Genomic DNA, 26,234 nt, shown 5'->3' with positions numbered 1-26,234 from the left:
TTAGGATTAAAAGGTATAAGATTAGCCTATTAGAAACCTACTTATATATTTATTTCTCTTATTAAAGTAAAGAATACTACTTTAAAGGCAAGAAAAAAGTTATCCTTAGTAATATATATAATTTATATCTATATTATTTTCTTAATTTCTTTACTATATAAGTGCTTTAAAAGGCTAAAATAGCTAATATTAAGAGGCTAAAGCTTATATAATAAATAAAAAGGTATATATAAAGTAATAATACCTTCTTTTTTATAGTAGTTATTAAATTTAGTTAATTTATAGCTATTATAGCTATCTAGGATTAGAAGGTAATAAGTACCCTTTGTATAAGACTTTATACACTAATTAAAGTGCTTTAGCTAATCTAGGCTAATCTTATTTATAGTTTATCTATTTTTACTTAAGTAAATACACTATATAGCTAGAAATTTACTATTAAGGTACTATAATAAAAGGTAATATTTACCTTTTATAATAATATATAAAGATATTACTTAGCTATCTATATATATACCTTAAATAATAGAAACCTATTTATAATTACTAGGCTACTTTATACAAGGCCTTCTACGTTAGTTAGAAGTTATAATAACCTTTATATACAATAGTATTCCTATTAGGAACCTAGTCTTATTAAAATTATAGATATTATAATCCTATATCCTATACTTTATAATTATATTTTATATAAGTGTAAACTAGCCTTATATAATTGTAGGATCCTTAGCTAAGGCCCTCTAATAGTTAATTTAACGTTAAAATTATATTTTTAATTAAGGTTATTATTATATAAAGTTCTTTGCCTATTAAGGTCTAATATATATCCTATTATATATATTAAGAAGTTAATTAGCTATATCTTATATATCTTCTTATTATAGAGGAAATCCTTAATTAATTAGGTTAATAACCTTTTTAAGAATTACCTTCTCTTTAGATATAGTTATCTTTATTAATTTTAAACATGTCTTAGCTTATGTAACTTTTTTAGTGTATTAATAATAGAGTATAGTTTTAGGTATATTATAGATAAAGGCTACCTTTTATATAGATAGATTTTAGTCTTTTTAGATAGCTATAATTACAAGGATAATTTAGCTTTCTTAAGAAGAGGATTCTATTATTATATATAGAGAAAGGTTAATATAAAGATAAAGCTAGTAGAAATAAGGTAGATATATACTACTTACTATAATATACTACTTACTATACATATATATTATAAATAAAAAAAGACTAGTAATATATAGTAGATAATAATAAAAGTAATACCTATATTATAGTAGTAATATAAATTTATAGTTATTATATAAAAAGAAAAAAAAAGGTACTATTATAAAGCCCTTAATTAAGGCTATTAATTAATACTACTCTTGTTATTATATAACGTTATAGGCATTATTACTTTAAGAAATAAAAAGTTAACTATACTATATAATGCATATAAAAGTAAGGGTATTTATAATAGGGGTTAGTAACCCCTTTTTTAGAGTGGCAACCCCATTTTTTTGCCCCCTCCGTGAGGAGGGGGTATTTAGCTCACAGCGCTGACTAAGTTGCCCCCGGGTAGCTAGACGCACGACAGGACTTTATCGGAGTTGAGGAGAGCGGCGCCGACACCGGTTGTTGGCGACCGTGGAGCTGTGGAACCGCGCCACAGTGGCAGGATTCTGGAGGGAAGAGGCCGTCATGATCAAACGGGACCTAGAGATGATTTTACGTGCAAGATACAGCCATAGGATTGGGCGTGTGGCCCTGCGCTGTTGTGGCTGAGACTATGGATCCACTGTGGAGACCTGCCAGAGGTTTTCCTCTGGCAGTTCTCCACTCTTTTCGATCGGTTGGCCAAAAAAAGTCTACCGGTATGCTTGTGGACACTCTCCTCTCCCCTGTGGCTGGTGCGGCTCTGGGGGTTAGTGCTAGTGTCCCTCGACCAGACTGACGCCTTGGCCTGACAAGATAACAATCAGTGGTGGTAGGGTGGAGGACAGTAGAGGTTAGTACATAAAGTACTCCGTACCCTGTACTAAATCTACAGGGTATCCATCCCTCTACTAACATAGGTAAGCTACTAATGCCTGCCTTTACTAGAATTTAACACTTATCTCTACTAGCACACTAAACTCTGTTTAGTAGTCTCTAAGCCTCTTATCGTTAGCCCCTTTACTAGCTTGACCGGACTTACCTAGTGGATACAGTACTTAGCCCCAACTGTGTGGAACGACAAGGGAAGGCGCTGAAACTCTGCAAGGAGTAAGGAACAATTAACAGGGAACGAGGAACGAATTCGAGAAACTCGACATGTGGGTCTAGACGCGCGTGTTGGACCGCGAGCTAGATGCCCTTGGGCCTGTTTCCTTGTTAGCCTAGTGTTGTAGGCGTATCATGCCTTGTGTTGCGAATTTCCTTTGAGGCTGTGCTTGATACACCTACCTGTAGGAACGACCCCCTTTTTGCTGCAGAGGCCGGTGATGGAATTTCAATCTGACTTATTTCAATTTAAAAGCCCTCATGTCGCTGTCAATGTGATCGGACTGACTTATGCTCGATCTTTTTACCTGTAGATTGTTTTATTCTTACTTTCTTTGATATCGTCTGTCATATCACTTTCATATTCGTTCATTTCATACTGCCTAAAACCCTTCGCCTGCTGCTTATCACGACACCAGCCAACTGCAAAACAAGATTTGGGCTAGCATACCATGGATCTGATTGTCCGAGATGCCTCAGCCGCTGATGCGTCAGAGGCGTCTGCTTTCAAGGCCTACCACTATGATCCGACTATAGCCGGTGCCGTTGTTTTCGTTTTACTCTTTCTCGCGACCACCATCCTTCACTTCTGGCAACTAGTACGATCACGTTGCTGGTTTATGATTCCTCTCGCAGTTGGAGGTATTTGTAAGTCTGAACCGCTTGTTTTAGCTGTGAAATGCCAAAGACCTCCGGAATGATGTATTGATGCTCTGTGGCTAGTGCAAGTAATTGGCTATGCAGCCAGAGCGAAGTCCGGCCAGGAGAGTCCAAACTGGACCCTCGGTCCTTACATCATCCAGTCGATTCTTCTTCTCGTCGCCCCAGGTTTATATGCAGCAACAGTGTATATGGAGCTAGGCAGAATCATCATTGTCCTCGACGGAGAAGGGCGTTGTCTGATCCGAAAAGCGTGGCTTACCAAAGTTTTCGTCACGGGTGACGTATTGTCCTTTCTCCTCCAAGCCGGAGGTAAGTCAAACAAACCATTTCCACTTTTACACTATAGCGGTAACTAATAATCTCAGGTGGTGGATACCAATCTTCGGGAACTTTGGAAGCCCTCAAGGCCGGCGCCAATATCATTATCGTTGGCCTTTTCATACAGCTCATCTTTTTTGGCTTTTTCGTGGTGGTTGCTGTAGCTTTCCATCGCGCTATCAACAAGGCGCCGACCGGACGCTCGAACGGCAGCATTCCTTGGAGGAAGCATATGACTGCTTTGTACTTGGGAAGCTTCCTGATCATGGTGCGTTCTGTCTTTCGAGCGGCCGAGTATCTCCAGGGATCTGACGGGTCCCTTCTTAAACACGAGGGGTATCTCTATATATTTGACGCCTTGTTGATGTTTTTGGTCATGGTGCTATTCAACTGGATCCATCCAGCTGAGATTGGCGCGATATTGGCTGGAGGAGGCGGTGTTCAACATTGGAAGATGGATCCTTTGTCTTCACATGATCATCACCAGCGTGTTTGAACAAAGAATGGGCTTAGGTCTTGCGACTCTGAGGGCTCTGAGTAAGTAATGCATACTCGGGAGTAGAAAAGGGGGGTCGTGTCTGTACAAGATGGACGGATAGAATTGGAGGCCGGCTGCCGCATATCCCTGCTTCAGTCCCGCTCTATCCATAACTGTATCGGCCAGGTTATTCATTGTCTCTAGTAGTCTCCCAGAAGGTCATTGACCACCTCAACGATGTCTTTTCCCCAACCCACGAACGAGCAATAGTCGTCAAGAGCATGCATACAAGTCTTAGAATAGGCCAATAAAATCAGCGCTAGAGGTTGTCGCTAGTGTATAAGAGAAACACATTCCCGGGGTACAAAGTGGAAGAATGTCAAAAGTTCTGCTAAGTCCTATTAAGCCCCCATACAGCAAGGGTGTAGGGTTTCATGGATTCTAACTGGTGAATGTATATATCAGTACATGCGGCACTTCCTAAGGACCTACAACACCTCGCCGTAAGTCTCCGCATCCTTTACTATCTGAGTCTACTCCGTATAAAGCTGAGCATCTATTAGGTTAGGCAATGCTTAAACAAGAGTTAAATCGTTCCAATTTCTAAGCGTAATAATTCTACTTATTAGGCCATTCCCTAAGAACTAGGATGTTGGAATTAACACAGCGTTAATACCCTACGTCATAGGTATCTGCTTTATGTGGAGAATGCGGTTACAAAGGGAGTTCGCTTATCTTAGGCCATAATTAGCAACTTAGATAGACTTAAATAATAGGCCCCAACTTAAATTAAGGATACACAAGGTGTAATACATTTAGATTTAGGATAGCATAAGCTACAAACAGGCGTTTAAAGTCTATCTATGGGAATTCGACTTGCTACAGAGAGTTCACCTGGGCTCTCTTGCACATGTCGATGCTAGTTAGTACTGTCTAATAGTATGGGAGCGCAAGATCCTTGATTCTGAATATAGGCAAGGTTACCCAAGTGGGGTCTCTAGCAGACTAGAGATAGTAATTAGAGTAGTAGCAAATAGTATAAAGGAGAGACTAGCGGTAGAACAACTAATAATCCTAATAGAGAAGGGCACTTGTTGTATAAGTTGTCTCGATATATATGTGTACTGTAAGTAACTACTAGTGTATCATTAGTATAGAATTAGTGTTATATAGATAAGGTGCACCCTCTCTTTAGGTCCACAAAACTTTTTTGTTATTAGGCTTTAGTTCACTAGGAGAGGGGGAAGTTGGCCTTAGAAAAAAATATTGGCGACCCCTAAAGCTGAGGTGGTCCTATAAGTCAAAGCACCCGCTTTCCGATCACCCCCACTTGGCGATCACCGATTTCCCACCAAAATACACTAAAATACACCAAAACTACTCCTTTTTACTATAGCTATAACAGTACAACCCTAGCTTCTATAATTCTATAAAAATTATTATAGTTAGTTAAATACTTACTTTTACTATACTAGGTTTTTTACTTTATTTTAGCTAGTATAGTTTAAGATATAGTACTTTATATAAAAAAGTACTAAAATACTAGTAAATTATAATTAGCTATAACTTAGTATTTACTATTAGTATAAGCTTTAAACTTTATAAATAGCTTTTTTATATAGTATATTAAGTAATTATATTTTTTATATAATATATTTATCTTTATATAAGCTTATATATTAAAATTAAAATTTCTCTTATAAAGTTTTCTTAGTAAAACTTATATTTAAGTATATACTATAGTATAACTTAAATAATCTACTATATAAGCTAGCTATTATATACTTTATACTATAAAGTAACTATATAAAATATTATAGGTTTTTTTACTTTATAGTTCTAAAGTTATATAGATTTTTATACTGTTAAAGAATACTAGTAAAATATACTAAAACCTTAACACTTTTATTACTTTAGCTTTAAGTAACTAATACTCTACCTATACTTAGTAAAAAAATTATATAACTAGTATATAGACTTTATATATAATTCTCTATATATACTAATTTTCCTAGAATTATTAAGACTTGTCTTATATAGTTAAAGCTATAGTGAAAAAGAGCAGTTTTGGTGTAAATAGGTGATTGTAAAGTGGGGGTGATCGGAAAGCGGGTGCTTTAACTTAATGACTTAGTGGTGCACACTTGTGTTTCTCTTGGCTATCCTGTTAAGGAACAAAAGGTTTACCCGGGGGCAACTTAGTCAGCGCTGTGAGCTAAATACCCCCTCCTCACAGAGGGGGCAAAAAAATAGGGTTACTACTCTGAAAAAGGGGTTACTAACCCCTATCACAAATACCCTCACTTTTATATATATTATATAGTATAGTTAACTTTTTATTTCTTAAAGTAATAACGCTTACAACGTTATATAATAACAAGAGTAGTATTAATTAATAGCCTTAATTAAGGGCTTTATAATAGTACTTTTTTTTCCCTTTTTATATAATAACTATAAATTTATATTACTACTATAATATAGGTATTACTTTTATTATTGTCTACTATATATTACTAGTCCTTTTTTATTTATATTAATAGGGGTATAAATAGGTAATTTTATAGTATAACCCTTATAGCCTTTTAGCTATTTATCTTATCCTTTATAGTATAATATTATAACTTATATTATAAAGGACCTTATAATATTAAAGGGCTAGCTATTAGTGTTATTAGTAGTAATAGTAATAATATATAACTATTATTATTATTATTACTCCTAGGTATACTAACTAATTCTTTACTTAATATAACTAAATTAATGTCCTTGTTAATAGGGTTATTAATGTCTATAAAGATCTTAGGGTTAAATTCTAGCCTTACTACCTCTATAGCTATATTAGCTAATGCCTAATTAATATTACCTTAACTAAGAGGTCTTATTATATACTTAAATTAGTTAAGTATATACTATAGTAAAGAAGCTAGGTTAAGGTTAATAGTAAATTTCTCTTTACCTTTAGTATTATTATTATACTACTATAGATCTAAAGGGTTAAATAAGATATATAGTTAATCTTCTTTAGTATAGACTAGCTACTGTTTAAAGGTTAGTTACTTTATCTATTTATCTACCTTTTAATACTTAGTAGTACTATATTACTACTAGACTTCTTTTTTTTACTTATAGGCTATCCTTTTTACTACTACCTATTAGTACTATATTTCTACCTATATTACCTTTATAACTTACTTATTATATACTTCTTTTATATTTATAATAGTAACGCTAGTTATAAAGGAGTATTATAGTTTAATAGCTTACTAGTACTAGCTTTTCTATTACTATATTTCTAGTCTAGTATTTTAGTCCTTAAGGTGTTACTACTAGTACTTATAGGTAAAAGATCTCTTATAAATTACTTACTTTACTACTTTAAATCCCCTCTTTAAAGAACTACTCTATATACTACTATATTTTTTCTCTATATAGTTAGTAGTAAAGATTACCTTATTAAAGTAGTTATTATATAGTAAATAATAAATAAGATATAATAGTATATCTTTATTACTTTATTATATTCTCTTAACTAGTTAGCTAAGTATAATATTATTATATATAGGCTATATACTTGCCTTCTTAAAACCTTTTATAATATAGGCAGTAGTAAAGGCCTCTTTAACTATAGTATTAAAGGTAGTAATAAAGTTACCTCTTATAAATATAAGGTTACCTTTCTATATATACCTATAGAGCACTGTCTATTAGGCCTTCTTAAAGTATTAAAAGACTTCTATATCTATTAGTTAAAGAAAGTACGTTATATAAGGTAGAAAAAAGGCAAAGATAATATTAAAGTTAATATAATATTCTATAAGCTCTAGACTTATATAGCCTATAAATTTATTAAGGAGAAGAAGGTAATATAGCTACTTTAACTTTTCTATAGTATCTTAATAGTTATAATACTTTACCTTTTATTTACTTAATTAACTATTAGGTAGATATAAATTATAAGTATTATAACTATATATATTAACACTAAAATAGTTCTTAAAGAAGTAGCCTATTTAGTAATACTTTATTAACCTTATATATAACTTTATATTAAAGTACTATATATAGTTTATTATAATCTCTTAGTTAAAGAAGCTAGTTAGTAAATATATAAAGTAGACACCTTCTTAGACTTAGTAATTTACCTAAGTAGTAACTAGCTATATTTTAAAGATTATATATACTAGGATAATATTACTAGATGTATTACTAGACCTAACTAAAGTATATAACTCTTAATTAGCTAGATCTATAACTTTAGGTAGGTAGTTATATTTTAGTAGCTACTTAAGAATAATTATATATAGCTAGCTACTAAGGTAGCTAATCTAGTACCTAGATTTATTAGTATTCTATATCTTAGATAGGCTAATATTATACTTATAGAGGGTAGCCTAGTACTAGGTAAAGAAGTCCTCTATTAAGGCTAGGTCTAACTTAGCCCCCTTTTAGTATAACTTAACTAGTTTAATAGTGCCTTTTTTCTAGAGCTCTAGATAATTAGTAAGCTAGCTTTAGATAAAGTGCTTAAAGACTAGTAGTTAACCCTAGATACTATAGAGGTAATTAGCTATTTCTTTAACCTAGAGTAGTAAAGCTAGAAAGCTAGATTTATAGAGCTATATAATAAAGGCGCTAAAAGCTATATCTTTAGCCTCTATAAGCAACTAGGGCTAGCTAGGCTTATTTAGGCTAATATAGAGGTTATAGCCTTTCTAAAGGGCCTAGAGGTGCTTTTAAATTACTATATAAGATACACTATAATCCTAGGTAGCCTAGTGTATAAAGAGTATATTAGTTACTAGTTTACCTACCTATTAGTAAGTTACTTATTAATAAGTAATATATAATATCTTAGCTACTTTTTTAGTAGTAGTTATATTCTTATTATATTAGTAAGGTATATTAAAAGGTTAAAGTAAAGTAAGTAGTTTAGTTACTATTAATATCTATTAATAATATATCTAAATAATTACTTATTTTTAGTAAGAATATAATAAAAAGTAGGACTAGGTTAGGACAAGTAGTAACTCTATTTTCCTAGTGGTAACCCTATTTTTTTACCCCCTCTGTAAGGAGGGGGTGTTTAGCTTTGACGAAGGCTGACTAACACCCTCGGGTAATAAACGAGGAGTAAATACGAGATAAACGAGATGTGAGGTCAAGTGGCATAGCCAAGACCAGGGGGGCCCCTGCATATGTGAGAAACGACGATTTACTACGTATACCACGACCGTCTGCAGGAACCGGAATGCATAGGGGGCAATAGGCGTAAATTAGTGCCGAACGTGGTGGGGGCGAGGAAAAGAGAGGCTGAACCTGGGTAGCAGTCTCCTCATTTTCCTTCTTAGCTCCTACACATTAAATACCTCATCATCAACGCCTCTCAGTTTCCCCTCTAAGCTATAAAACTTGTTCTTCTAACTTCTAGTTGGGTACTTTCCTACCTCCCGGTATCACTGTGATACCCTTCTAAACCTTCTAGCGTCTCTCAGTCTGACCACGTTAAGACACTCGACCAACCAACTCAGGGTCCGGTCGAGTCCTCAGAACTGCCAGCATGGACAACAAAGGACGAACAGTCCGCTATGGGTTGGCCGGAGATGAACAAAGCTACCTTGTACCGGGATCGACCGAAAATATTCAAAGAGCAGCAAGCACAGTAGATTTTGACAACGTCAGCCAGGGTGTCTGTCACCAGAATGCAAGTCCTATTGAAGCAAACTCTAACACTCCCTCGCCGGCCATCGAGCTCTGGAGCGGCGGCACCGAGATGCGAGGTAATCCGCCCACGTCCATGCAGCAGCACAATAAATGACACCAAATTTGGTTTATGTACAGAAAGCGATGGCCGCGTCGATGTTGATCTCGACTCGAAGCTAGCGCGTGCGATGAGCCTCATGTATCGATCCAGCAAAGACTACAACGAAACTCAACCGCCACCCAGAACACCATCTCCGGGGCCGTCTTTGCCGCCCTACGAGGAGATACAAGACAGAGAAGGCGAGAGAGATTCCACGAGTCTCAACGTCGTTATACAAGTCGTGGGTAGCCGAGGAGACGTTCAACCATTCGTCGCACTGGGTTCCGAGCTCAAGCGGCGCGGCCATCGAGTTCGATTGGCAACGCATGACGTCTTTGAAAATTTCGTCAGGGGCGCAGGCCTAGAACATTACGGTGTTGGCGGCGACCCCGCTGCCTTGATGGCTTACATGGTGAAGAATCCCGGCCTCATTCCAAGCATGAAAAGTCTGCAGGCTGGCGAGATTGGTAAGAAGCGCGACATGGTTGAAGAGATGCTGGAGGGTTTCTGGGCAGCTTGTATCAGACCAGACGCTGTTACGGGTCAGCCGTTTGTGGCAGACGCAATCATCTCAAACCCTCCTAGTTTTGCCCATGTACATTGCGCTCAAGCCCTTGGTATACCTGTTCACCTGATGTTCACAATGCCTTGGACTAGTACCGCGGCTTTCCCCCACCCCTTAGCAAACCTGAAAAATGCTGGCGGAGACCTTTCTTTGGCAAATTACATCTCTTACGGTGTAGTAGAACACTTGACTTGGCAAGGGTGAGTAGCAGAAGCCATATAGATGACTCCCCCCCTGCTGTTACTGTTCTATATGACGACACTATCTAACGCGGAGTTATAGTTTAGGGGACCTGATAAATAAGTGGCGTAGTAGACTTGACTTAGAACCAGTGGCTATGTTTGACGGTCCAATGCTTGCAGAAACACTGAAGATACCCTTTACGTACTGTTGGTCACCAGCCCTTGTGCCTAAGCCTAAAGACTGGGGTTCACACATTGGTAAGGTTCTCCCGAAACATAATAGCTAATGAGACGACGCTCACAGCTATAAGAAGAGAGCTGAAAACTGCACTGCATTTCAAAGGATTTGCTAATTCTTAAGGTGCATCTAGACGTGTGTGGCTTCTTCTTTCGTGATCCGCCCCAATACTCCCCTCCGGCAGAGTTGGCTGAGTTCCTCGCGGCTGGGCCTCCCCCGGTGTACATCGGTTTCGGCAGCATCGTGCTGAACGACCCCCAGCGGATGATCGGCATAATACTCAACGCCGTACAAGTTGCAGGTGTTCGAGCCATTGTTTCCAAAGGCTGGGCAGACCTGGTCGGCTCCACCAGTGAGCACGTATACTGGATTGGGGATTGTCCCCATGAATGGCTCTTTCAACATGTTGCAGCTGTGGTGCATCATGGAGGAGCGGGTACCACGGCCTGCGGGCTAAGGAATGGAAAACCCACGACCATTGTCCCCTTTTTTGGAGAGTCAGTTGTTTCCTTCCAGAATCAGGGCATAAGCACATATGAAATCGCAATTCGCTGACAAACCATTCACTCGGCAAGTCAACCCTTCTGGGGTGATATGGTTGCAAACGCAGGCGCTGGTCCGAGACCAATCCCTCACAAACAGCTTACTCCCGAGAACCTCACAGAGGCCATCAGATACTGCCTCTCGCCGCAGGCTGTCTCTGCCGCCAAGGGCATAGCTGCTCAAATGGAAGGCGAGCAGGGAGTACAAGCCGCTGCCGATTCATGGTGGAGGAAGCTGCCTCTTAATCATATGCAGTGTGACCTCATACCCAGTCGGGCTGCCGCCTGGACTTATACCAAGCCCAAAAAGCCTATAAAACTGTCCAAAATTGCGGCAGAGATGCTTATGTCTCAAAAAGCGGTGCAGCCCAAGGATATCCTACTGTTAGTGGTCTCCTGCACCGCCTAAGCCTTTTACCAGTACCGCATCTCAGGCCTGGCGCTGATTTGGTTGGATAACTAACACCAAACTATGGACAGATATCACAGCAACCATATAAACATCGACGTGACACGTTGGGATCCAATCTCTGGCGGGGCGTCTGCGCTTCTGGCCACGACCATGGACGTGGCAGGGTCTATAACGGGCATGGTCACGAAGCCCATTGACGAATATCGAGATGAGACACGACGGCGAGCACGAGACTTGGCAAAGCAGAAAGAAAATGATAGTGCTGATATTTTGCGAAGTTCATCACTTGATGATGCTTCAGCTATATCTATCGGGAGTGAAGAGAGCAAACAAAAACACACCTCGAGAGCAGGCAAGGTAGCTGGTGCTTCAGCCAAAAGCATCGGGATGGTGGTGCCAATAATGACCAAAGCAACGCTGGTAGACTTTCCGCTGGCCATCACTGAAGGATTGAGAGCTGTTCCAAAGCACTTCGGAACAAATGTCCGCAGCCACGGTCCAGTAACCGATGCCAAAAGCGGCGCCGTTGTGGCTGGTAAGAATTTTGCATGGGGCTTCGCCGAAGGCATTGGTGATCTGGTGATGGAACCTGTCAGAGGTGCTAGCAAAGGCGGTGCCCTCGGTGCTGTCAAGGGAATGGGAAAGGGAGTCGCGAGCTTGATGGCCAAGAGCGGTGCTGGTATGTTTGGGTTGGTCGCGTACCCGAGCGCCGGTATTGCTAAAAGTCTGCGAACCGCTGTTTATAGTGGGACAAGGAAGGAGGTGGCCAAGGAGAAGCTACGCGAAGGGCAGTGGCTAGTGAAAAGTGACGCAGTATTAGACGTTGACCGGAGCCAGATTATTACTTCTTTCTACCGGCTACGCGGGGGCAAGTAGTTAATAATAGAGTGACTCTATAGGCCTCACCCCGGGAGGTTAGGGTTAGGACTATATGAGGGGCGAAGCACAGTGTAAGGCTAAATAGCAGTAGAGAGCGGAATATATAGAGGTATATACAGGTAGACAAGTCAGTATTACAGTTAGTAATCTAACAGTAGCTGGTAGATTCATTTCTATGTGCTTGTTGCCCTACCACTAGCCTAGCTGCTGTAGCCTGTACCCTGACGTTAGCTCCTGTTAGGCCCTACTAGTGCATGCTTTTTAAGTAGCTGGCGCCCGGCTTATCGCTGTGGTGGATGTGTCGCCAGTGTATTAGACCAAGGAATAAGATACATATTATTTTCTCTATTCCTCTTGAAGCCTTGGCTTTGTGAAACCCTTCTGTGGACTTTAGAATGCTGTCTTTGAATAAGTCTAGCCTGCTAGACCAGTCGTCCTCAGCAGTTCCTACGCTCTATCCCTAGGCTTAATGATATATAGGCACGTGTTACCTAAGAAGTTATTAACAAAAGAACGACCGGGGTTATACTAACGCTATATAGCTAGATGTCTGCTAGAACTTAGACTAATAAAATCATTAAGGCTTTAGATAAATACCCTCTATTAGTAGTTTTATAGAAGTAAGGTATATTATAGCATAGGCTATACTAACTATGCTTTCTTGGCCTAGTAATACTAGTGTTATTTATAGCATATTAGATTATAACACTGTAGTATAGACTTAATTATTAATAGAAGTAGAAAGTATAAGGCTTTACAGTAAGTATAAGTAAAAGAAGTGTAAGATAAAACCCCTAGGTCTGTTAATAAATTTATTTAAGTTCTTTATAGTAAGCTAGCCTGTCTTATAATTTATCTGTTATAGGTTATATTAATAGCTACAGCTAACTTGTTCTTGTATACAAGTAATCTTTGAAGGGACGTGTTGCTTATCCTCTGTAGCCTAAATCTGCCTCTGGTAGTTTAAAATATAGACAAGGCCTACAAGGGAAATAAACCTCTTGGCTAAAGTAGACAAAAGCACCTCCTTCTTCTCTAATTCTGTTAAGATGAACTTCGTAAGGTTGATCTGACTTCCTATAAGACTGGGAACAGACTGTCTTGGTGCCCTTTGATCCTGATTTATATCTACATCACTGTTCTGAATCCATCACCCACACGCACCTTCCAGTAACATGGCTAGGTCCATCAGGACCTCTAGACTGTGCATCGCAGTACTTTTCACAACTTAGTCAGTAATAATTATTATAAAAAGATATTATCACTTACTCTTATAAAGTCAGATGATTTAGTGTTGCGGGTTGAAAGCCTGCATTCATGGTTTTGATGCATTTCAGCATGTCTAGTTCTTCGACAAGCGCTCTGTGTAGCGCTCAGGTTGTAAGAATTACTCTTAAAGCAGCTAGACAACTGTGAGTTAAAATATGAATATAGAACACTAGTTACGTACCGGCATGAATAATAACCAGCACTAACACTAGTAGTATAGAAAATTGTAAGGATATAAATAAGCCTCATTATAGCAAGGAAGAATAAGCAAGTCTAGCTGAGAAAGTTGTAAGTGTAGTAATAATACTTAAAAATGTACACAAGGTCATGCGTGGCTATGAGATCACCTTATATAGAGTTAGACATAGGAGAATAACGCTGTATCCTAAATATTAGAACAACGGCACTACCGTAATTACGAAGTACGTAAATAAAGTACGCATAGAGGTATTGTAAAGCTAGGAGTGGGGCAGCCTCGGCGTGGCCGTTTACCCCGATGCCTTAGGCACTAATAGAAAATTTTCTACACTTACAGGCTAGAATAAGGACTAAATACACATATACACACAGATAAGAGAATAACTAACTAGATTATTTATATTAGTAGTATTTAATGTTAAATTACCTATACAAGTAGGCTCTCTAGTTAAATAAGGCTAATTTAATATAGAGCTATTTTAAGGAAAGAAAGTAAAGAATAGAGTAAATAACCTTAGCGCCTTGTTTAAATTAGTTAAATAGAACCTTTAAACTAATTTACTGCAGAGGACCATAAAGGGTAGCGGTTAACAGGCAGACAGATTGCGGGTCAAACCTTAGCATCTTAGACTATCTCAAAGTACTGACCTACCTCCTCTTAAGTCACAAATTCTCCACACTACTAACTTCAAATTCTCCACACCACTAACTTCAAATCTTTAACTCCTAAGTCAACAAAAAGAGAAAAAAAGCTTTTTTATTAGTATAGTCTATAGCTTAAATACTCTTAATTAAGAAGTAGGTCTCTAGGGGTAAATTTCTCTAAAAAGTTAATTTATGCTACTATATTCTAGATGCACCTTAAGCTAATAGAGATATTTATGTTTTCTTCTTTTTTCTCTAAGAAAAGGGTAATCTAGTCTGTGCGTAGGTCTGTGCAGGATTAAGCGAGAGACTTCAAGAGGTACTTTGATGACTCAAGTGCTGCCCTGCAATGTGTCTGCCTGTTAACTGCTACCCCATAAAGGGGAAGGGGGGGCAAGTTAAGCGTAGGCAGTAGTTATAAAGGCAGAATAAGATTATTAAAGTACAGATAGACAGGTAATATAGCAATATAGGCCTAAGCGCAGTAGAGAAATAACTAAAATACACTATTTATATCTAATTAAGGAGAAACCTATGTCACGCGTATAGTGGTTTTCTACTATATTAATGTATTAAGAACACCTATAGAAACAAACATAGTAGGAAATATATATACAACTTAACAACTAGCTAGAACAGTTACTAACATAAATATAGGCTACATAGGCTTAGGTAAACTTGTTTAATAAAATAGGTAAAGCCACAAGAAAGTAATAAGTATATTTTAGAAGCAGACTTCTGTACCTAAATAGGTAAATTCCAATAGTAACTCTCTCTACTTGTAGGCTATCTAAAATACTACGTCTATAAGCACTAATACTTTTTTAAACTATTACAAAAATTACTACACATTGCTTAATAACGCAAGGTTTTAGAAAATCTTCTTCTACCTATTATAAAGCAATATACTAAAGACAAGCTCTAATAGGCCTTCTTAGATATATGAGATAGTCGCCCTATTCTATATTCAATCTATAGATTCTACTCTTTGTTAGATTATATCCCCTTTCTTGTCTCCTGTTTCTCTGCCCACCCTGTAGATATCTTTCGCCAGTAGTAATCTTAGACTAAATTTCTCAGGACATTAGAAAAAGAGAGTAAATAAGCAGGGAAAGCACAGAAAAGATAGTTCTAGAAAAGTAATAAAAACAAAGGTACTATATAGTACTAGCTCTATAGATTCTTACTATCTATATAGGAGTATATAGAATATGCTTCTGTATAATGATGAATATGCTAGGTCTAGGAATCCGGCTGTAATTCTTGGCCTCTTATCCCCTTGGCGATGCTAATCCCCTGTCTTAATATTTCAACATCGCTAAACAAACCGGCATGCACTCCTGTAGTTACAACGCTTTTATCCTTGTCAGTGTGAATGTCTAAAGGGAACTAAAGGGTAACTAACGCTTTGAAAATTTCTCACTTGCTCCGCTGTATCAAGATAGCACATCTTGTTCTGTTTAAACCACGTTCCCTTAATACCTCTTAATGCGCATGTGTCTTCAGTATCTTGAACGTCGTGCATGCCTCCATTACTTGTGCATCTACATAGTATTAGTATATATATCTAAAGTTAGAATAGATGAGCTAGTGATGAACTTACCTGCATTCCCATCTGTTTCTTCGCTCTAAGGACCTTTCAACAGACTGTTGAGGGGCTGCAACTGTAAGAGCACCCTGAGAGATGAGGGAGATAAGTGCTACAAAGGCAGTGATCTTCATTTTGGTAGAATAGAGTACTGAGAGAATTGGTTAAGAGGATAGTAGGAGAGGAGATAGTGAAGAAGAAATATGTGTAGTATAAAGAAATACTTTAAAGGATGTTGTCAAGTATTTATAAGCTAAAAGACTCTTTAGAGGGCTACTTATATATTAAATATCATAATGTTCTGTTTTCTAATTAATATAAAAGTTAATAAAACCTTTAATACTTGGATTTATTAGCACTATTTTACGATTGGTTAATATTTATTAACCTTATGCGGCCCCTGATAGAGCTCCACATATGGCAGGCGGGTGCAGCCGTGATTAAATGATCTACAATGCGTTGCCCTCTGCGCCTAGTCATGTTAGGTAAATCCACCCTCGGACTTGCCGCTAGTTAAAATACTCTAGAATTTAATGTCATAGTCACCACTGCCGGTACCGCCATACCTATTACTTTTAACTTAAGGCGCAAGGTTCCTATTAACCTTAGCAGATTTCAAGAGAGTTGTTATATAGCCTGTAGTTTAGAGGCTATATAAGGCTGCTTTAACTTAAATAATAGGTTTAATAGTACTATTATTACTAAGCTGTAGCTGCTGTCGCCAACATATAGGTAGTGCAGCTTTGTTTATATATAAATCTAGGCTATAGTTAAAGTAAAGTTGAAAATAGGAGCTGTTCTACTTACTAGGTATTAATGTTGTGTCTACTAGATACAAAGAAAAAAAACTACAATACAGTATACACTCGCTAGGTTCACAAACCGCACAGACCACCCACTAAGCCTATCTTGCAAGGCGGTCAACCAGCTGAGCCACCCACCCACCCACCCAACCCCAACCCTTGCCACCTAACTTGCTGCTAACGTTGACTAATCCCTGTATTTGCTACTTCTAGATCCCTGTTTCTGCCAGTCCACTAGCCCCTATCCAGCAGCCTGTGATCAGTGCAGTTTGTGAATCTAGCAAGTGGATACGGTATAGCACTAGACAAAAGGGCTGTACACTGTGTTATACACAACTTGGTGAAGTGAAGGTAGCAGCGGATGTGCTAGTGGAAGGCAGCAAGACAAGCCAAGCAAATATAGCAGTGCCACTAGATAAGTGTCAGCATTATAGGAAAGATAGTTTTAGCTACCTAAGTAGGGGGGTTCTAATAGCACAGACATTCTACTCTTAAGCCTATGCGTAAGGGCCTAAGTAAGGGCCTACGTAACTTTACAACAAATTATATAATAGAGCAAGGATCTTATCTCTTTACAACTAGTAAACTAGTGTTTCTAGAGTATATTATATAATATAACTATTTATTAGATTTATTATTAAATCTAAAGATATAACGTATATATATAGTAAGTAACATATTATAGTAAGTAATAGAGTCCTTATTATATAGAAAACCTTCTTTTTTAAGTATTTATTAAAAGTATAATTCTTATCTTAAATAGGTGTAAGTTTATATACTAGTGTCTAGTGTTAATAATAGTTAGAAGTTAAGGAAAAATATTCTAGAAATTATTATTAAACCTTAACCCTGACTTTCTCTTATTATCTCTACTAATAAAAGCTAAGGTTAAAGCATAGGGTTAAGGTTAGACAATAATTTCTATAATACTTTTTCTTAACTTCTAACTATTATTAACACTAGTATATAAACTTACACCTATTTAAGATAAGAATTATACTTTTAATAAATACTCAAAAAGAGGGTTTTCTATATAATAAAGATATTTATTACTTACTTTAATATATTACTTACTATATATATAAATTATAGAATACTTTAGTTAAGAAATATGTTTATAATTAAGCTACCTTAAAGTACCCTAAGAAGCTAAGTGTACTTTACCTAATATAAATCTAGTGCTATAGTATATAAGAACCTAACATAGAACATATATAATCTATACTAGATCTATATCTCCTAATATAGTATAGAATACCTAATAATATAAAGTAATAGCTAAATCTAACTTAACTTTAACTATAGTATAAATAATCTACAACCTTTAGGTAGTATATATATATAGCGAGTTAGACAACATAGTAAGCTAGACACCTTAGGAAAAGTAGAGACATTCTAGGTAGGATGCACATAAAAGTGCTGTCATAAACCAGCCGTCTCAGTTCTTTTCCGTCACGTCAAATCCGAGGACAAGAGACTCGAGACAGCATACGATGTTTTATTTCGAGGCCATTCGCTATGTGGACATTTTCGCGTGCCACGAGGGATCATCTTAGAGTCTTGCTGTGTAAGCACTTATCCCCTCTGTGTGTCTCTCGTGCGGCACACTTTGGAGACTTTTTTTGCGAATGATCCCCTCGAGTTCAAGCCCGCGGTAAATCAACTGTCATGTACAAGATCAGGACTTGCAGCTGCTCCCGCTGGCCCCCCGGCTTAACCGGATTCATGACCGCATCTAGCGCTCGAGGCGGGACGCGTCACTGGAGTATCTACGCATGAGGGCTTCAGCAGCGTCCATTCCACCATCGTGGTCTAAGTCTGAAGGGCCCGGTATTTCCAATCGGCAACTAAATCTTGGTATCCAGCCTTCGATAGGAGCGGAACCACACGCCTAGGCCGCAATAGCTCGACATGCTTCAAGACCCAAGCTGGTAACGCTGGACACCACTCTCAAAAAGTACACCCTTGTTAGTATGCCACAACAGTGCCTTGAAACAGTGGGTATTGGCCTTGAGAACAACGACGTCATCGGCGGAGTAGCGCCCTGGCTTGATGGGCGGTGCGGTGGAATGTCATGGAGGGAGAGGGAAGAGGGAAGGAGACGACTGTGTCGGCTTTTCGTTGCGTACGTAACATGAGGGGATGGAAAAGTCGTACCTATCCCCGCAAATGCTCAGATTACTTGGACTACGAAGCCTACTTCCTTTCTTTTTGTCCAATGATCCAACATGACAAGACGTGACTTGTGCCCACCCTTGCGACGTCATCTACCCCCAAGTCCTTCACTTATAACAGTAGTCGTCACCAATTTTCTTTAGAAATCCTAAGGACCTAGCACTGGTGGCGACCCAAAGCCTTGACGATATCGATACATTTTGATCTTGTCAGCTGTCCGCCTAGGCCCGGCCTAGCGTCGGGGCATACGCAGTCGATCGCTACGCAGGTCCTAGCGCAACGCCCGGTTGGATCTAATAAAGTAATCAGGACCTTGCAGGTGTATGTGTAATTTCTAGACCACTTACAGTAGCATTGAATCGCGTTTCCCAAACACACACGAGCAGTCACTAGGTCGGCCGCTAGCAGGGTGAGCATGAAGAGGTAAACTTTGAAAAGCATGGTGCGAGAAGAACTGTTTGATATTAAAAAATAAAGGTTTGAAGTGGTTAATTATGGGGCGGTGTCGTAGCGTCCCGAGGAAGCTCTACATTATATAGAAAGTAAAGCAATAATGCTGGTTGCCCTTAACTATGTTTAGTTGATGTTATCAAGTACAGCTACTAAGCCGGCTACTCCGAAGTAAGTTACAGTACAAATAATAACGCATATAGTATTAATATACTAAAGTTTTGCCTATGAATTACTCTCAAAAAAATTGCTTCGTCATTTGGAAAGGAAAAGTTTTATCTGTATAGTTAGGCCCTCTGTTTTTGAATAAACCACTACGGAGTAGCCGGGGCTAGTACTCGGCTAAGAGATTAACAGTTCCACTACGGAGTACTTATCTCTCTATGCTGTACGGGTACGAATATTTGACCCAAGTCTAACCACTTCGAGCAGCGAATCCACTGCCACAGCCACACAGTGGGACGCAGTGGGCCTGCCCGCAAATTTTCAATGTACCTCGATTTCGCAGTACAAGGCAGCGTGCTACGAGCAGGTCAGGGCAACCAACTGCACCACAAAGCAAAATCTTCGGCAATGATCCACCTGCATCATTATCCCCTGTTCTGGATTATATAGTTACGCCTGCTAGCGACCCAACTGGTTGGGCCGTAACAGTAAGTTACCTCTTAGGCAGTGGAAGCCAAAGGGCTTCTGTATTGATATGCGTTGACCACATCAATGAGCAAACAATGGGAATGCGTGATGGCGATAGGGAACGTGGAACTTGGATTCAAGCTGCAACGCATCTCGGCAGCGCTTCACTTGATAGCAGGTTGCTTTATGGTACGTGAGTCACGTTGAGCGTTGGTGCGGCGTCAGGTCGGTGCCGGATGCATTGTTGCCTACAGCTGCCTGCCAGCCGGTAGATACAATAATCACCGATTGTTCCCTGTTACCAGAGAGGCAATTAACTACCTTGCGCCTTATACATTAGATAGGTAGTATAAAGTTGTCGCAATTACTTAGAGATATCTAGTTACCTAGGGAGCTCTAATATACATTATATATTAGATTCCTCCTAGGTACGTCATCTTAAGAGCAACATAACACAATAGTGTAAAAGAGCAGCTAGTAATAATAGCAATAGTAGTAACTAGCAGCGTTAAGTAAATTATTATAGGACAAGAGCTATATACTATAGATAGACAACAAGAACAGTAAATAACTCTATAGGTATAGAAATAAATATATACTTATAGAGTATATATTTTACTTATAACTATTATTACTATAGGGGCTATAGTAATAATAGTAGTAGGTCTAATAATAAGGCCTATTAGTAAATAATATAAGTAATAACCTAGCTTAGTAATAAGGACTAGGCTTATATTAGTACACTAGTAAATACTTTCTTTTATATATATTATAAGGTTCTTATAATATTAAAGTGTATTATTCTTACTAAAACTAGGTATACTTTTAAAGAAGCTTAAACTTAGCTTTATATAAAGTCTATTAGCTATATCTTTATATCTTTTATTATTTTAATAAGTTAATTTAACTATATTATATAAAATTAATTAAAACTATATATTATCTTATTCTTTATAACTATCTTAAACTACTTTATAGGTTTATATATAATATTTAGTCTTTTAATAATTATTATATTATTATATATATAGTTTATTATTCTTTATATAACTTTGTTTTTAAGATATTCTTTTATCTTTAGCTTTAATACTTTTCTTTTCTCTTTAAAGTACTTTTACTTTAGTTATATTAAGTAACCTTCTAAGATATAGTTAGGTCTTTTTAGCCTTCTAGTGTTTACTAAGTATCTTTATCTTTATATAAAGCTTAAAGTTCTTTACTTTAATAATAGTAAGTTAATATATAAATTTACTAATACCCTTTAACTATAAGTTAATTACTTTATATATTAGTATTAGTAAACTTCTTTAATACTTTTTAATTTTTTTTAATAAAGTAAAGCTTTATATACTTTTAATTACTATTATTAGTGTCTTTAGGTCTTATAAGCCTAAGCTAGTTAAATATAAGTTTACTAGTGTTAGTATCTTTAGCTTAAAGTCTAAGTAAAAAATAAGAACTTTAGGATTAAAAGGTATAAGACTAGCTTACTAAAAACTAACTTATATATTAATTTTATATATTAAGATAAAGAATACTACTTTAAAAGTAAAAAAAAAGTTATCTTTAGTAATATATATAATTTATATCTATATTATATTCTTAATTTCTTTGTTATATAAGTACTTTAAAAGGCTAAAATAGCTAATATTAAAAGGCTAAAGCTTATATAATAAATAAAAAGTATATATAAAGTAATAATTTTTTCTTTTTTATAGTAGTTATTAAATTTAGTTAATTTATAGCTATTATAGTTATTTAAGATTAGAAAATAATAAGTACCCTTTATATAAGACTTTATATACTAGTTAAAGTACTTTAACTAATCTAGGCTAATCTTATTTATTATTTATTTAGTTTTACTTAAGTAAATATACTAATTAGCTAGAAATTAGCTATTTTAGTACTAAAAAAAAGTAATATTTACCTTTTATAATAATATATAAAGATATTACTTAGCTATCTATATATAGATCTTAAATTATAAAAACCTTTTTATAATTACTAAGCTACTTTATGTAAGGCCTTCTATATTAGTTAAAAGTTATAATAACCTTTATATATAATAGTATTCTTATTAAGAACTTAGTCTTATTAAAATTATAAATATTATAATTCTATATTCTATACTTTATAATTATATTTTATATAAGTATAAACTAGCCTTATATAATTATAGAATCTTTAGCTAAGGCTCTCTAAAAGTTAGTTTAATATTAAAATTATATTTTTAATTCAAGGTTATTATTATATAAAGTTCTTTACTTATTAAGGTCTAATATATATTATATTATATTTATTTAGGAGTTTATTAGCTATATTTTATATATCTTTTTATTATAGAGAAAACCCTTAATTAATTAGGTTAATAACCTTCTTAAGAATTACTTTTTTTTTTCTTTTATTATCTTCTTTAATTTTAGGTATATCCTATCTTATATAATATATCCTATATGTTAGTAATAAAGTATTATAGAAGGGACCTTAAAGACAGTAGCTACTTTTTATATAGATATTTTTAGGTCTTTTTTCATAGCTTAGAGAGCAAAGATAATATAGCTTTTAATTAAAGAGGATGATATTTTTATATATAGAGGAATATTAGTATAAAGGTTAAAGAGAAAAAAAAAGAGAAACTAGTCTACTTACTATAATTATTTACTTACTATATATATATAGTTTATAACTAAAGGTAATTATATTATTATTTATTTTTACTCTTAGTTACTTACTTACTAATATTAAGACCTTTAACTTTATTAGTCTTAAAAGTATTTAAAATAATACTAGTAATATAATATTCTTTTACTTCTTTAATATTATAATTAAAAACCTTATCTATATTACTTTCTTTTTAGTTATAATAATTATAACTAATACTATACTCTATAGTACTACTAATAATATTCTATTATATAATATATTAGTATAAGTTATAATTTACCTTTAATTTTATATAATAATAAAAACTAATAGATTACTTACCTTAAATTTCTTATAAGTAGTATTAGTAATACTATTTATTTTATTATTAAATATATTAAATAATAGTAGCTTTAAAGAATTACTTATAATACTATCTTTATCTTATATTATAATATTATATAGTATAGTATAAGGATTAAATGTCTCTAAAGTATTAATATTCTATTAGTCTTATAAATCTTATTATTTAGTTTCTGTTAGTATATAGGTAATATAGCTAGAGGCAGTAGGTTATATAACACACTGCCTATTAGCAGAATCCTTTACCTTTGCCTATACGCAAGGGTACTACTACACTTGTGCTCTTACTTTACCTTGTTAACTAGTTAACTATTAATAACTAATAATTAACTACACTTTCTTATACTTTATAATACTATAAACTTAAGATATCTTATTAGTTAATTAGTAAAAAACTAATATTAATTAATAGTTAATTATTACTAATAACTAGTAATTAATAAGGCTTACTATTATAGGAGTTTACTTAGCCTACTATAACCTAGTAGACTACTAACTAAGTTAAGTATTATTAAGGCTACTTTACCTCTATAAGAAATACTATAGTGTTTATTATACTATTAGAACCCCTTTAATAAGCAAGAACCTCTTTTATACTAACTATAGTGCTATTAAGAAGAGACACTTAAGTAGTAATAATTACTATCTTATTTAACTTTTTTTTTATCTTTATATTTACCCTTTTAGAAAACTATCTTTATTTACTTTATATATATAAAAATAACTAAGAACTATTTAGACTTATAAGTATAAGTTATATTAAAAAGAAACTTACTACTTAATTACTACTATAAAAGTTATATAGTAATTATTACTAATTAACCTTAATAATTAACCTTATAATAAGTTAATTTAGTAGTACTTTATATCCTAAGGTACCTACCTTTATAGTAAAATATATTAACTATAAGAAGTATAGCTAAGAAATCTTTCTTAATAAGTAAGACCTTTTTACTATTTACTTTTACTTTACTTATTATATAGCTAAATAGGCTAAATACACCCTTATAGGTTATAAGCTTTAAAGGGACTTTTAATAGTACTTTAATAGATAAGATAAAGCCCTCTTTAGTACTACTAGTAAAGTACTACTATTAATTTTTTATAACTTTCTTCTTAACTAAGGTGTCTTTATACCTAAAGACTATTAATAGATTACCCTATATCTTATTACTATTATTAATAATAATAAGTTTTATATATAGATAAATAAAGAAGTTAAAAAGGTATAGTATAAGTTAGTAATATTTAATAGGCTTATTAAAATATATAATAGCTTTTTAAATAATATTTAATATAGTTATATTAGCCTAGAGTAGTATAAATAAAAACAGTAATAGTAACCTATTACCTATATAACTAAATAAAGCCTAGTAATATTTATAAACCTTAAGTAATAACTAGTAATAATATAGGCCTAACTTAATAAATAAGTATAGAAGTTATAGTAGTAAAAGTAGTAAACCTTAGTATTACTATAGTAGACTTAATCTATATAAAATTTACTACTTTTTTTATATAATAGAATATAAGGACTATCTTAATAAAGTAATTATTTATTATTTTTCTTTACTTATTATTAATTATAGTAAGAACCTTTTACTTACTTATATACTAATCCTATAGAACCCTAAGGCATAGGATAGCTACTACTAATTAAAAATAACGCTATTAGTAACTATTTTTCTCTTTAGTAATTAGGTATTTTAACTAAGATTATTACTAATAAATCTAAGTATACTAGTAAGATATATAATATATTCAACATTAATTTAAACTTATTTTATAATAACTATAGTAAAATTAGTATTAAGAGACACTAAATAGTATTAGCCTTTTTATTAATACTTAAAGGTAAGGCTTTTACCTTTTATTTTACCTAAATTAATAGTAAGAATATCTAAGACCTTACTACTATAGTTACTTAAATAAAAGCTTACTTTAAGAACCCTAAAGCTATTTAGATATACTTTACTAAGTAACAAGATACTACTTTTTACTATATTATATATAATAACCCTAAGAAGAGTAAGCTTAAAGTGCTTAAGAAGCTTATTAATAAGCTTACCTTAATCTAGTAAGTACTACTTAATAGCTACTATAATAATAAAGTCCTTTAATCTTAGCTATTAAATACTTACTCTAGGGTTTATAAGTATAAATTATACTTATTTAATCTAATGTCTATATTAGAAGAAGTCTATAACTAACTATAGTTATTAGTAAGTACTATAATAAAATATAATAATAAGGTTATTAGTACTAAGTAGACCTTAATAATTAATACTAGGTTAACTATACTTACTATAGCTAAAGGTATAACTAGTAATTTAGTAATAACTATAGTAATAGTAACTATTATAGTAATAATAATAGTAACTATAATACTAAAAAGTACTATATTTACTATAAGCTAGGTTATTAGTTAATAAAATATACTACTAATAAGTAATATAATATATATTAATAATTTAAAAATAACTACTAAGTAAAAGACTTTTTACTAACTATATATTAAACCTTTTTTACTAGCTATAAAGGTAGTTACTTATAGAAAAAAGAAGGTAATAAAGATAATAATAAGGACCTTAGTTACTACCTTTAAGGTAACTATACTCTTAAAAGTAGTAAAGATAAACTAGAAGGTAATATCTTTTATACCTCTACTATATTCTTTAGTAGTACTACCTTTAGTAGTAATAAGCTTACCTTTAGCCTAGCTAACTAAGCTATCTATTACTAGTTAATAAAAGATAACCTTAATATAGTATTATTAGATCTAGTAACCTCTTTTATATTAGATTATTATTTATTAGGTACCTTTTAAAGTATTTTACTAGATATAGGTATAGTAACCTTTTTTACTACTAGTTACCTATAAGTAACTATATTATAATAAATCTAACTATTAGTAACTATTAATACTACTACTACTAGTTAAGTAAAGATCTAGTTTAGTAGTAGTAACACTATTTACTTAAAAAGCACTATTATAGTTAGTATACTATTTAGGCCTATTACTTTTTATATAATACTTATAAATATATATTTCTTACTTTACTTAGTAAATATAAATTAACTATTTATTTACTTTAATAACCTTATAAATACCCTTTAGTAAAGTAATATTATAGTAC

The 26,234-nt window shown here is 34.3% G+C and overlaps 5 protein-coding genes across 5 annotated transcripts; 2 read left to right on the top strand and 3 right to left on the bottom strand.

The window, feature by feature from the left end:
* The first annotated feature begins 2,452 nt into the window (after window positions 1-2,452).
* Window positions 2,453-4,048, top strand: LY79DRAFT_572664 (RTA1 protein). Its single transcript, XM_060559389.1, has 3 exons — window positions 2,453-2,901; window positions 2,977-3,225; window positions 3,282-4,048. The coding sequence occupies exons 1-3, from the start codon at window positions 2,706-2,708 to the stop codon at window positions 3,728-3,730; spliced, it is 894 nt and encodes a 297-aa protein (XP_060407342.1). The 5' UTR covers window positions 2,453-2,705; the 3' UTR covers window positions 3,731-4,048.
* A 5,030-nt stretch (window positions 4,049-9,078) lies between these two features.
* On the top strand, window positions 9,079-12,450 carry LY79DRAFT_572661 (uncharacterized protein). The gene is made up of 6 exons (XM_060559388.1): window positions 9,079-9,489; window positions 9,551-10,277; window positions 10,360-10,517; window positions 10,631-10,994; window positions 11,073-11,423; window positions 11,520-12,450. Exons 1-6 carry the CDS (start codon window positions 9,270-9,272, stop codon window positions 12,325-12,327), a joined length of 2,628 nt encoding a protein of 875 aa, XP_060407341.1. The 5' UTR covers window positions 9,079-9,269; the 3' UTR covers window positions 12,328-12,450.
* Window positions 12,451-13,266: 816 nt separating this feature from the next.
* On the bottom strand, window positions 13,267-13,890 carry LY79DRAFT_572660 (uncharacterized protein). The gene is made up of 3 exons (XM_060559387.1): window positions 13,781-13,890; window positions 13,600-13,732; window positions 13,267-13,547 (listed from the first exon to the last, which is right to left on the bottom strand). Exons 1-3 carry the CDS (start codon window positions 13,846-13,848, stop codon window positions 13,464-13,466), a joined length of 285 nt encoding a protein of 94 aa, XP_060407340.1. The 5' UTR covers window positions 13,849-13,890; the 3' UTR covers window positions 13,267-13,463.
* Window positions 13,891-15,655: 1,765 nt separating this feature from the next.
* LY79DRAFT_572659 (uncharacterized protein) lies at window positions 15,656-16,274 on the bottom strand. Its single transcript, XM_060559386.1, has 3 exons — window positions 16,046-16,274; window positions 15,848-15,986; window positions 15,656-15,796 (listed from the first exon to the last, which is right to left on the bottom strand). The coding sequence occupies exons 1-3, from the start codon at window positions 16,162-16,164 to the stop codon at window positions 15,761-15,763; spliced, it is 294 nt and encodes a 97-aa protein (XP_060407339.1). The 5' UTR covers window positions 16,165-16,274; the 3' UTR covers window positions 15,656-15,760.
* A 2,651-nt stretch (window positions 16,275-18,925) lies between these two features.
* LY79DRAFT_572657 (uncharacterized protein) lies at window positions 18,926-19,504 on the bottom strand. Its single transcript, XM_060559385.1, has 2 exons — window positions 19,356-19,504; window positions 18,926-19,301 (listed from the first exon to the last, which is right to left on the bottom strand). The coding sequence occupies exons 1-2, from the start codon at window positions 19,447-19,449 to the stop codon at window positions 19,165-19,167; spliced, it is 231 nt and encodes a 76-aa protein (XP_060407338.1). The 5' UTR covers window positions 19,450-19,504; the 3' UTR covers window positions 18,926-19,164.
* Between the last annotated feature and the right edge of the window lie 6,730 nt (window positions 19,505-26,234).

Source organism: Colletotrichum navitas (assembly GCF_030913465.1).
Source record: "Colletotrichum navitas strain CBS 125086 chromosome Unknown LY79scaffold_160, whole genome shotgun sequence".
Lineage (NCBI taxonomy): Eukaryota > Fungi > Ascomycota > Sordariomycetes > Glomerellales > Glomerellaceae > Colletotrichum > Colletotrichum navitas.
Note: the sequence above shows the minus strand (reverse complement) of the source record. Positions and strands in the feature narration are given on the sequence as shown.